The 13,219-nt window shown below is 43.4% G+C and overlaps 2 protein-coding genes across 2 annotated transcripts in view; one reads left to right on the top strand and one right to left on the bottom strand.

Annotated features, from left to right (window-relative positions):
• Positions 1-5,272: 5,272 nt before the first annotated feature.
• On the bottom strand, positions 5,273-8,630 carry LOC118423841 (methyltransferase-like protein 27). Its single transcript, XM_035832122.1, has 5 exons — positions 8,506-8,630; positions 8,112-8,243; positions 7,147-7,282; positions 6,076-6,168; positions 5,273-5,466 (listed from the first exon to the last, which is right to left on the bottom strand). Exons 1-5 carry the CDS (start codon positions 8,605-8,607, stop codon positions 5,282-5,284), a joined length of 648 nt encoding a protein of 215 aa, XP_035688015.1. The 5' UTR covers positions 8,608-8,630; the 3' UTR covers positions 5,273-5,281.
• A 3,684-nt stretch (positions 8,631-12,314) lies between these two features.
• Positions 12,315-13,219, top strand: part of LOC118423843 (ras-related C3 botulinum toxin substrate 1-like) — a 6,304-nt gene continuing 5,399 nt past the window's right edge. Inside the window, exons 1-2 of the mRNA XM_035832124.1 lie at positions 12,315-12,482; positions 13,019-13,208. Coding sequence (XP_035688017.1) covers positions 12,448-12,482; positions 13,019-13,208 — 225 coding nt within the window. The 5' untranslated portion in view covers positions 12,315-12,447. The remainder of the gene's footprint in view (positions 12,483-13,018; positions 13,209-13,219) is intronic.

The following is a 13,219-nucleotide window of genomic DNA, read 5'->3' as shown; positions in this document are numbered from 1 at the left end:
TTATCGATGATAGTCTTAAGCACGAAGATGTTGTCACTAGTCCGGAAATTTTGTCTAAATCCGGATTGGAAAGGAGTCAATAGATTGTTATCTTCTAGAAAGTGCTGCAGACGGTTACTTAATATGAGAGTGAACAATTTTCCAACGCAACTAGAAATCGCGATCCCTCTATAATTTGACGGATTGCATGTATTGCCACTTTTGTGTATGGGAACGAGAATGTTTTGACTCCATTGGTGGGGAAATGTACCGGACTGGATGGCGAGATTGAACAGTTTCTTCAGTGGCATGACAAGTTGGTTTGCGCCACATTTTAGCATTTCGTTGGTAATGGAGTCTGTGCCGCAGGCTTTACGACACTTTACTTTATGTAGTCCGGCTATGATTTCGTCTTCTGAGATGTCGTAGTCCAAGGGATTCCCCGTTTTATTTGCAAGGATTTTGATAATAGTTTCAGTATGCTCTTTATTTCCTATGTCAACTTGAATATTACTTCCCGTTGTCTGAAGAAGATCTGGGTCTTTCTGACCGACATGTTGATGGAAATCTGTGTCAGCTTCATTACTTTTGACAAGGTCGTTTAGGTTTTTGAAGTGAGATTTCCATTCTTCGGGGCTTATATTATTATTTTCATCTTGTTTATCATTTCCATCCTGGTTTTGAATTTTCATTTCTCTCCAAAATTTTTGTGGGTCTGATTTGCTAAGATTATAAAGATTGTTCCATTGCCTTTCTTTGAAGAGTTTTCTTTCTGTTTTAATCTTTTTCTTGTAAATCTTGAGGTTGTTAAAATAGGCATGGCGAAGATCGAGTTTCCAGGGACATTTAGAGAATTCTGTAGCTAAATGATTGATTTTCCGTTTGAGAGCAGCACATGACTGGTTGAACCATGGATTATTTTTGTTTTTTCTTTTCTTTTTCTTTTTGTGGACAATCTTTCGTAATGACTTGTCGGCAACATGTATGATAATGTCTTCGATTTCTTTCACGGCACCTTCTACGGTCGAGAAAGGCTTATCCATAAATTTCTGTAAATCTATTAGAGTTGAGCGAGCTTGTAATGCCTCTAAGAATTTCGCTTTTGAGTCATCATCCCAAATGTATTTACTTGGCAGAGGATTAGTCAGGGTTTGAACCTTTTTTATGTACGGTGAATAATTTGTGGAAATAGAACAAGACAGTAAACAATGGTCTGAAAACACAGAAAAGTCGTTCACTTTCAAATACTGAACTTTGGAAAAAAATTCCGAGCTAACAATGAAGTAATCAACCACACTTGAACCATTGTACTTGTGGCAGGTAAATTTACCGGATAAGTCTCCTGCAACCCGGCCATTTAGGATATTAAGATTGGCTGCCGAACAAAGGTCAATTAGATTATTACCATATCTATTAATTGTTTTGTCGTAACTCGATCTCTGAGGCGTGTCTTTTAGATCTATGGAGTCGTGGTTTAGGCAATCATCTTCAATTACTGTTTCCTGAAGGGACGCTGTTCTGGCGTTAAAATCACCAAGCAGCATGACATTACCTTGATTTGAGAATTTGCATATGTCATCTTGTACGATATCAAATAGGGAATTGTTTTTCGTTTCTGGGATTGATGAGTTTTCCGGAGAGAAATACACACAGCCGACAAACAGATCTTGCTCTAGGCCAAAGAATATCTTATCTAACTTACACCAGAGGATATCTTTATGTTTTGACGGTAGTTTTGTAAGACCTTTGGTGAGTTTGTTTTTGAACATTATGACTATCCCGCCTGAACTTCTTTTAGCAGTCTTTTTTACATCCCTATCACTTCTAAAATAATTAAAAGATTCTATTCTACATTTTTCCCCTGGCTTGAGCCAGGTCTCCTGGAGGCAAACAAAATCATATTCTTCTAATCTAGAAACGAACTCTTCATCTTGACATTTCCTCCTAAGACCACCTTGAACGTTCCAAGAACAGAACTTAAGTGCTACCTTTTGGATAGACATTCTTGGGTCAAAGGTGCCGAATTAGGAAGCCGGAGGTATCACAGACAATAGTTAGAGCATGAATACATATGAGCGGAGTGTATCAATACAAAATTAACGTAACAATGGGGCATTACACAAGTAGGTATACATATGTATTCTACATTATTAGGATCAGGTCCAAATTAGGCTATTATAATTGAGAAAGTTTGGCGTCGAAAAATAAGAAAGGGAGATTTAGTTACCTGATTCAGTCAGATTAGTCATTAAGTCAGTATCTCAGAAAGTCCGTCAACATGTTCACGAGCTTCTCTGCCATGTGACGTTTGTCTTGTGACGCACTCCATGTCGCTCCAGCCCGTTGGTTTTCGTTGTTCCACTGGGGAGGCGGCGGGGGTACTGGGTTCCACGGGAAAGGTGGCGGCTGACATCCAGCAGGGTTGAAGGGTGGTCGCATGGGAGGCGGCTGTATGTGTAGCTTGTTGTTCTGCAGTGTCGGTGTTTTCCTCACTGGCTTTGTGTTCTGTGTAGTTGGTTCCATGCGGTGTCTTCAGGGTCAAAGGGTAAATAAACTGGACAAACACTGATTACCAACATAATATAGCGGTACGACGTAACAGTCGAAATTAGGGGTCGGTAATGGTACATCTCGAAACCAGCTTTTCTTGTTGGACCGGTCAAAGAAAAACGGACCCGAATGTTGTTTTCGTCTCTATGTCCGGATCCGCTTAAAATTAAGTTCGTCGGATAATGGTGTCGTTACTGGAATGCATGAATCATGCATATTAAGAATGCATGACACTAATTGGATAGTTGTGATAGTGGCACCAATATGGAAGTCATGAGTGTAGTTGCCAACTTGTTAGGTGATACCAGTATACCACACTAGTATCACCTTTGCTACACCAGTACACGTCTTGAATACAGGAATGAATGTTCAGTTGACCGTGATGCCATGTTTTGTCCATTTAATTCTTGTTCAACGTTTAAGGCATGTATTTTGAAAATATAGTTTTTTTTTACCCATCTTGTTCTTTTTTCGCCCTATCTCACTATTTTTGCAGTAGGAGATGTATCCTATTCACCTTGACCTGTACTTAGCTTGTTAGAAAGCAAAAACGTACAATAAAGGTCTTCATTCATTCATTCATTCATTTTTGCAGTCTACAGAGGATGTCATCCATAAAATGTACTTGCTGTAGCCTTACTGCAAACCACACTGAAAATTAGTGCGTCCTCGGAGTGTAGAACTGTTGGGGGTTGGGGTTGGGGGGTTTATTGTCACAGATTTTCCAGCAGAACGGAGAAATGGTACGGACACAATGATATGTTCATACGTCCCTTTTCATTACTCCACCATTTTAATAGTTAGATTGCCTTTTTTCAATTACCGGGAGAAGTCAGATATTCAAGAATGGGTCTGATCGAAATCTCCTTGTGGTGATAAATGGCAAGATTTGGAACATGTCGCGCCCCTAGCGGCCGGCGCTACAATTGTCATTAACCCCCGCTAGCGAGAGATTGTCTAAACACAGGCTAGTCAGCAGGACGGAAGCGGCAGATTTTATTCCTCCCACCAGTAGCTTAACAGAGCACCAACAACAGCAAGTTGTTTCTTGTCAGTTCGTGAAGAACAAAAAACGCGTTTCCTTAGCTGTTCCTTAGCCTTGTAAGACGTCACTGCAGTTCACCCTCGGAGTGTACAACGGGCTGGGGTCCGGTATTGTCGCAGATTTTCCAGCAGAATGGAGAAATGCTATAGACACCATGAAATATTCATACGCCTTTTTCAATTGATTTTACAACTATACAGTCAATGGGACACATGGGGGGGGGGGGGGCGTAAAAGAAAATCTAACTTTACCTTCTGTCTGTACTTTGTATGTGGCACTGTGGCACTGCACTAACGAGTTACTATTTGAGTGCAGTGTCGCGTTGTCCTCGTCTGTCCAAAAAGAAAAATAGAAAAGAATAATAATATCGTTGAGGTGAGAAACAACACGACTAGAAAACGCTTTCGATTCGTAAAACTTTATTTTCAGTACACCACATTTAAGCCGGACTGTCGCCCGCTGCAGGACCTTGTAGACGAAGATGATCACATTTAAGCCGGAATGTCGCCCGCTACAGGACCTCGTAGACGAAGGTGATTACATTGAATCCGGTGTGACAGCGATCTCGCCCCCCCGTGATCTCGCCCCCCTGGGGGCGAAATCACTAGCGATCTCGCCCCCCCGGGGCGAAATCACTAGCGATCTCGCCCTCCCCGGCTAGTGATCTCGCCCCCCTACCTCGCCCCCCTTTAGCGATTTCGCCCCCCCCCCAAAAAAACGGGTTTACATGACATTTTAGAAGTTGATTGGTATAAATCACAAAATGTAGTTTCAGAATGATATAAGTACACGAGTTTGATACATAACTCCATTCATAGTATCAATATTAACGTAATTGCATGGTAATAAGATAGTTGAACTTGTTTCAGACAAGGAGGGTTTGGTCCCTTGTATTCCCATTATTGCATATACCTGAGTCTTGACATAAGATGTATTTCATTGTATTCACCCGTCCTCAAGCAACCTATATATCTCCAATATGAAGTCTCTACCATGAAGTGACCACAAAAGAACTATGTAATGTCTTTATTAATTATGCAAATATTAGGTATTAATTAGAATAACGCACATTTTGGTATATGCACCTGGCCAAGGGATATCTTCACCTCCAACATGACTGTTTTTTCTAGTATTTAGGAACTGATGCATTTACCCGTGTTTCTTAAGACAGGTACTTTACCAGTGTTTGTGTAGCATTTAGCAACAGCTATATCAACTTGCGCGTAGATAGTGTTTATAATGAGAAACTATTATTCACGTGTGTTTTTGTTAGTGCTTTGGAAATGTTTCCAGCACAAGAAAGAAAACACTGTGACAAATTGAAAACATATAGCTGACGTATTCCGTACCATAGACGGTGTTGATTTATACGTTCGCAGTAGCACTGTTTTTATGCCACCTCAGCTGCAAAAATTGTCTTTTTCATTTCAATGTTTGCACCGAACAATATAGTATCGACTTTCGAGGTAGGACATCTTACGGTACGGTAATAAGGTGCCATATAGGTACCAGGTAACACACCATATACGTTACTCCCCAGGTGCAGTATAGTACCAGGTAGCGCACCTGTAATATGTAGTAGCCAGCTGCTCTTTGGGGGGGGGGGCGAAAACACTAAAGGGGGGCGAAAACGCTAGTGATCTCGCCCCCCGGGGGGGCGAGATCGCCGGGGGGGGCGAGATCGCTGTCACACCGGAATGTCGCCCGCTACAGGACCTTGTAGACGAAGGTGATCCCGTCTTTGTCTTCGTAGAACCCGGGGAAGACTTCTCGACTGACTCGTTCCCAGAGTCCGTCGTTCTGCAGACGGGCCATGGTGGGCTCCAACTTGTCCTTGTAATGCTCCACTGTGTACAGGTACTCCTCACGGAACGTGATGACGATGTAGCCACCTGCGGGCGAGACGGGGGCTGTTATAGGTTATGTTATAGACGACAGAAGGACGTTTAGGATGTGTTAGTGTGTGTTTGTTTTGTTTGCATGTGTGTCTGGCTTTAAATAGCTTGTTATTGTAATCATCCACTGTTTACAGGTACCCCTTTACGGGACGTGATGATGATATAGCCACCTGCGGGCGAGACGGGGGCTGCTATAGGTTATGTTATAGACGACATAAGGACGTTAAGGATGTGTTAGCGTGTTTGTGTGTGTGTGTGTGTGTGTGTGTGTGTGTGTGTGTGTGTGTGTGTGTGTGTCTCTAGCTTGTTATTGTAATCATCCATTTGTACAGGTACTCCTCACGGAACGTAATAATGATATAGCCACCTGCGGGCGAGACGGGGGCTGTTATAGGATATGTTATAGACGACGGAAGGACGTTTAGGATGTGTTAGTGTTAGTGTTAGTGTTAGTGTGTGTGTGTGTGTGTGTGTGTGTGTGTGGCTCTAGCTTGTTATTGTAATCATCCACTTTGTACAGGTACTCCTCACCGAACGTGATGATATAGCCACATGTGGTCCTGACGGAGGCTGTTATAGGTTATAAACGACATGTGAACTGACCTGGTTTGACGACCCGGATGAGCTCAGGTAGACAGTCCTCCTTCAGGTGGCTGGGAGCGAAGCCACTAGCGCACGCGATGGCGTCATAGGTGTCTGTAGAGGGCAGAGGTCATCTAAATAACGTCACTGCGCATGCGGAGCGATTTGTACGTTGGATACTCTCCAAGCAGAGGTTCGGCTTTGAATGTTTTTGACATGTTTTAAGCCGTTTTTGTCCGTCTTTTCCTTTAAAACACGTCAGAAAGCAGGGCCAAACCTTTATTAGGAGATAATGCTATGGGTTTTTCGTGCTGTTTTTCTTTTCTTTAAAGTTTTATGGTTTTCCAGACATTTTCAAGTAAAATTCCTGCGAGAGGTCTACAGTAAACAGAGGAGCGGGACAAAATGCGTGAATAGCTTCATCAGGCTTGTACGTCAATGACAAAATAATCGCTTTACAACTCTATCTATCACCACAAATGATTGTTACCACATTTGAGAGCAGCGACACCTGTAGCTGCAGTTCACAGTCAGAATTTCCCTGAAGACAGAAAGTGACAGATGGTCACGGAAACGTTGTCAGAAATAGAGCAAGGGTTGTTAAAGAAAGGAATCTCTACGTGTATAATCAGTGACTTACCAAATAAAAATCAACTTGATCGAACGTGGAGATTAAATGCTGTAAATATTTGACTTGTATCTTCAATCGGTTTAGTACTAGTAGTTTTAGTGTCTGAGCAAGCTCTTTCAGACTGAGCAAGATTTCAACGGAAAATAGGGATTGGGAGATAACAGCAACAGTCGAAACACAAGCTAGGTCTAAACACTTGGAGTCACTTAGTTATTCTGTGTTGGTAGAATACATTATAGACCGCAAACACTTCACATCCAACACAGGAACTAACACTATAGGGACTTAGCCCTCTACATTGTCGGACGAACTCCATCGACCTTGTTTTTGATTCTGTAAACAAGGAAAAGGTCGGAGGAGTTAGTGGTTCGTCCGAACACTTAAAGGGGTAGGTTCCTACAGTGTTTGTTCCTGTGTTGGATGTATAAAGTGTCAGCATTTTATGTAATACACGGAGTTACCATTTTCGACATCCAGACGGTTCGGCCCGACAAAGTCGCAGATGAGTCGCTTGTAGATTTGCTTCCTCTCGGCCTGGTTCAGCATGTCCTGACTCCCGTCCACACCGTCTATGTCGGTGAAGCCCAACTGCACCAACTGAGGGATAAATGAATCAGTTAACCATCCAACCAACTAAACAACGAACAGACCAACCAATTAACCAAACAACCAAACAACCAACCAACATCCAACCAGCCAACCATCCAACCAGCCAACCAACCAACCAACCAACCAACCAACCAACCAACCAACCAACCAACCAACCAACCAATCAATCAATAAATCAATCAATCAATTAATTAATTAATCCATCCATCCATCCATCCATCCAATCAATCAATCAAACAAACATCCAATCTGAATAAAGAGACATCTTTCACGTACGCGATATTTTTTTGCAATCTATAGCACATATTTGCCCATTTTACAGTTGTTAAGTATAATTTGCAGTAAAGTTAAAAACATTTGGAAACGACCACAAATTTGGAGATAGCGCGGCTGTTATCCTTGTATTCAATTCAACATGGCCTTATTTGTTAGCCTCCGTTGCAGTCTTCGAACGGAGCTGGTTTTTGGTGGGGTTTTTTTTTGGGGGGGGGGGGGGGGAGGCTGGTTTACAATTTTTAATGTTCGTTTAAATAGATCGACTTATAACGGGAAAGGGAGTTTGTCGAGGAAGGAGGTTTGCCGTTTAACTGAGCCCCTTCTTCGAGGGAAGCTAGTTTTTTCTCACCTCTTCCCCGCACAGCCCGGTTCCGGCCGCCACGTCAAGAATCTGGACCTTACCTTCATGCATTGATCATCCGAACGTCGGTCATTGGACGATCAATTAACTTGTCGGAAGCAACCACCTGTCCTCAGCAACCATTTTTGCTCGGTCCCTTGAGCGGTCACTCAGGACAGGTTTGGCTGTATTATCTCTCACCTCTTCTCCGCACAGCCCGGTCCCGGCCGCCACGTCAAAGATCCGGACCTTCCCGCGGTCCGACCCGCCCAGGGCCTTCGCTACAGCGCCTGCGCAGACGCGATGAGCTGTGTAGTTCAGCTGCGAGTACTCCTGTGGAAAGAGGCAATAAGCTTACTCACGGTTTCATGTGCGCATGCATAATGGGGCTGGTAGCTGTCAGAAGATCCGGGTGGTCAGAAAATGGTCCAGCTTAACATCTGCTTAGAGACTACATATAAAAAAGCTGCGACGTCAGAATGTATCTGTGGTAAAATTGCAAACCATGAAATAGCCCAAACACCCCCACAAATGTTTATTTGCTTGTTTGTTTGTGTCTAGTTTCTATGGTGTCAATTTTCACCCATCAACGCACCTTTTCATAATAGCCAGACCAGTTGTCGTAGTGCTTTGCCGTCATTTCCGGGTTCAATTTGGGGTCGGATATCCCGGAGGGTCCCTTTTTCTGCACCGACATGTTGTTTATGGGGTTACTGCGGCAACAAACACAAAGGGTACAAAGCTTAAACAGTATCAATACAGCCTTTAGCCGTTCCTAATGCGCAAGGGGAGCGACATGAATTGTGGGTAATATGTCAAAGGTGAAGCCCAGTGTATAACTCACCTTGACACGTACAATGAATGAATGAATGAATGACATTTTATTTAAGCTAAGGGCACAACCCGCCGTTCGTGCAATTTGTCCGTACGTTTTTTTGGGAGGCCACGTCCGCCACGTATTTCTGAAAACGTTCAGGCTGTACAGGGCAGGCGCGTCGCCAGTATTTGCACGTACGGGGGGCGAATCCGCAGCCCGATGGCACACAAAGTTTTGCCTGCACATAAAGTGCTACGGCGTGTCTGCGTGCTCCAAAATCCGTCGGATACCCTACGAGTTCGTACGGAGGCAGTACTTACGACATACGGATCCCAAAAGATTGCCCACGTTTCGGCGCGTAGACAGCACGTATTTGCACGTACGGTGGGTTGTGCCCTTAGCTTTACGTGTCATGCATTTTATAAGACATATCACAACATTAAGTATTAATGAATATAGGATATTGCAACATAAGAGAACGTCAATTACATAATCGATAACTATTAAACAAATTAGATAACAGAACAGGTATCATAATATAATCACAGAAATCAAAACCACCAAACAAGATTTCGCAGAACTGAACAGAGCAGAATATATACCGAAAATAAGAAAAACATTAAAAAAATAGAATACAATCAAACCTGCCCAAGACGACCAACCAGGGGAACGGACAAATGCGGTCGATTTGGACAGGTGGTCGGTTAGAAGAGCATCGACTTCCAACATGCCCGATGCATGGAATAAATGGTTTCCGTTGTGTTTAATGGGAAATAACAAGCACACGCACGTGCATCCGCCGCCATCTTTATTTTGAACAAAACATCGTAATGGCAGTCAAAATTCGACGCAAACTGGCTGAATTCGGCACAAAATAGTGCTAGTTTTTATCGAAATCCATGACACTTCAAGGTTGAAAATGACGCGGCCGTTATGGACAGGGATTTGTTCCTGTGTGGTCCCAATTTTTAGCGGTCGCGGTCGCGTGGGCCAGGTGGTCGTTGTGAAGAGGTCGCTTAATGCTTACGTCAATTGGGAAAATTTTCGGGACCGAGAAAAAGCGGTTGTAATGGTCAGGTGGTCGCTAAGAAGAGGTGGCCGCTTGGGCAGGTTTGACTGTAACAGTTGTGTATTCATGCGTATAATTGCCTTCTTCTTTTGTTTCAGGCTTTGTGTCTGAGGTTAGAAATTTCGGAAACCCACTCTTTAAACAACCACTTAATTCTGAATTCATCCCTTTCCCAGATGACCTCTGGAAATTTGTCGTACATGTATTTTTTATCAACATACACTACATCGAGAACACGTTTGTTGTAACTTTCCATCGTATCGCCATTGTGCAAACCAACAAAAGAACTCCCCGGGGCAAGGTCCTTTGGTCCTTTTTCTGTGTAATCAGGCGGTAACACCAGTACATGCTTTCTAAGACTATAACTTCGTATACGTGCGATAAAATAAAAACCTGACAGGACAATATCACAGAATGGACGTTCTCTCAAATTACAGGAAAAGCTGACTGTAGCAAGAGACAGACGTGACTGGGAAAATTTTCATGTTTACCTTATCTCCCAACGACCTGGAGGTCAAGGGACTAGGTAGGTAAATGTACTAGGTATACGCGCAATGACTTGGTATGCAGCTTTTTAAACCCCTTTTAAATGCAACGGAAGACGGCTTCATAACTTCAGCTGGAATCTGTACAGAAAGAAAATTATATTCCCACCTGTGAGACAGAATTGGAGACAAAGTTGGAGACCTTCCAGTCTTTAGTGCTTATCTGTCCGTGTCACACTCCGTCTGCAAAGGCTGTCTAACCGGTTAATTAAGGTGGCATGACACCGTTTTTCGCCCAATGGGATTTACATGGTTAACGATGTCCCCAAAGTGAAGAGGCTCGACGCATCAAATTTTATAACAGTATACACAACCAATTGACAATGATTTAGTATGTTCAAGTTTAGAGTACAACCTATAAAATAACTGAAAATGAGCCTACTTTTTTTTTAAGTCACATCTATTTGTCCCCCAGTGGAGGTCACGGAACTGCCACCGACGCACATGTAGCAGCTGTCTATCTGACTGACCTTTGTCGTCTATGACACGTCAGAGAGCTTCTTGTGAGCGACTGATGATGCATTATATGACAGGTCGTAGGTCAAGCTCGTTATACTGCAACGTTTCTGCCGTATACATTTGAGATTACACCCCTCGTTCTGTTTGGAACATCCTCTCTCACGGCGGTACGATCCATTTTTTCCGCGGGGGTGGGGGGTGGGGGGGTGGGGTTCTAAGGCGTAATGTTCAACCATAGGCGGTAAGCCATCGAGTTTTTGTTGAAATCAGTATTAGTTTGCTGTAATAAAAATTCGACTCTAATGAACTCAAAGTGTGTAGTTGTTCCATCATGGGATTCCCGAGAATCATACACTGTGTACTCTGTCCACGAAAAGATTCCAGACTACCAAAACCAAGGACTAACGCTATGAAGAGAGCTTTTACATACAGAGCCATATCCACATGGAGCGACTTTTATTGTAAATGATTGTATGAACTGATTGATTTGCACTGTATATAATTGTATCTGTATGTGTAACGTTGTCATTTGTGTATTTTAAGTCCAGGAAGACTAGCATTGAAATATGTTTGTATCTCTCTGCTAATGGACAAAATAAAGCCTCTAAAGCCTCCAATGACTTGATTGGCTAATTGGTTGGTTGGTGCACTATAAAACATCCTATAACAGCACCCGTCTCGCCCGCAGGTGGCTATATCATAATTACGTTCCGTGAGGAGTAACTATACATAGTGGAGGACTACAATGGCAAGCTGGAATCATAAGTACTGTAAATACAGACACTTTCGCGCTGGTTTGATGTTCACGGTTTTCGCGATGGAGGCTTATAATCACACCGCGAACTTAAAACCACCGCGAACATTTTTCCATGGCAGTAAGAGACTACAGTGTATAGTGTTAACGCGAACTTAAAACCACCGCGAAAAGTCCCTTTTCCCCCTACGGCGAAATTAAATCCCCGCGAACTTAAATGCATTTACAGTACTGACAGGTGTTTTGAGATCTTGAAGCACGCTTCTCTCGGGTCGCTCCGTCGCATTTTACCCACTGGCCCCTTCCCTGGGTTTAAGATAATATCTGTTAAAAGAACTTTTGTCCACTGCTGAATAGACAATTATTATCAAACTGGCTAAACTGGTTATTCGCCGTTTTCACGCGTCCCGTCATCCTTTGCCCCTGGGTTCCAATATGGCAGCCCGGAACCCGGAAGCGAGTCCTCGGGCACAACCCAACTAACTGCCACAGTGGCGACGTGTTGGCTTGCTTTTGAACACGAAACTTGTAAAATTCCCAGCCCTAATAAGTGTAACAGTGGGGTTTAAGAGCTGCCAAACTGACCACGCCAGTGGCTCTAGAGCTTTTGGTGTTGTGGTTTGCACGTTGGATTTGTAATCCGCCGACCCCGGTTCGATCCCGGGTCTCGGCATGTTTGTATGTTCGACCTTTGTTTCGAACTCCGAGACTAGTAGGAGCAACTGATATAACACCCGTTTCCGGAACCATGACGCAAAGGATTATGGGAAGTGTGAAACTGGTGAATAGGGATTGTCTGTTACTGCCTGGGGTTTGGACTTTTTCTCCTGTTCAAGAAAACAGAGTTTCCCACCTGTTGAAGAAGAAAACCGAGTTTCCCCAAAACAAGGACAATGCAGGCAGTCAAATGTGTTGTTGTCGGCGACGGGTAAGTTAATGGAGTCATTTGTTTGTTTGCTTGAGAGTCGTTTGTTTGTTTGGTATTTTCCTGGAGTGAAAAATGGGGCTTCGGTACAAAAGAGTAAGCTCCAAGCAGATCCTACAATATAGCATAAGATAGTACAAAACTGGCCAAGGAGAGTACTCAGCCAAGAGGTGTGTATTTGCCATGTAGCAAAACCAAAGCCGGCTTCATTCCTCTGCCAGCTTTTGATACTATCTTATGCTACCGTAGTATCTGCTTGTAGCAGAACACACTCCTAAGCCGGCTTCACTCCTCTGCCAGCTTTTGATACTATCTTATGCTACCGTAGGATCTGCTTGGAGAGGAAATGCGTCCAACTTGTCTTAGGCTTGACTATTTCATTCGCGAGTATACTTTCTGAAGTGGTGATTCAGGTCATTATTGATGTTGATGTGTTTGAAAAAAAGTTCTATCAAATGAAAATTTGGGTAAGTCCATTTTTTTTGGTGTTGGGAGTTTGTTTTGTCTAACCATGTATTGCCTATCACCGCCCCCTTTAGCGCTGTGGGTAAAACAAGCCTGCTGATCACCTACACGACCAACGTCTTTCCTACCGAGAACATCCCTAGCGTGTTTGACAACTACTCGGCAAACGTGATGGTGGACGGCAAGCCTATCAACCTAGGACTGTGGGATACTGCTGGGCAAGACGACTACGACAGGTTACGGCCATTATCCTACCCTCAGACTGTAAGTTACTT

This window comes from Branchiostoma floridae, chromosome 10, assembly GCF_000003815.2.
Source record: "Branchiostoma floridae strain S238N-H82 chromosome 10, Bfl_VNyyK, whole genome shotgun sequence".
Taxonomy (NCBI): Eukaryota; Metazoa; Chordata; class Leptocardii; order Amphioxiformes; family Branchiostomatidae; genus Branchiostoma; species Branchiostoma floridae.
This window is presented reverse-complemented; position numbering and strand designations above follow the sequence as displayed.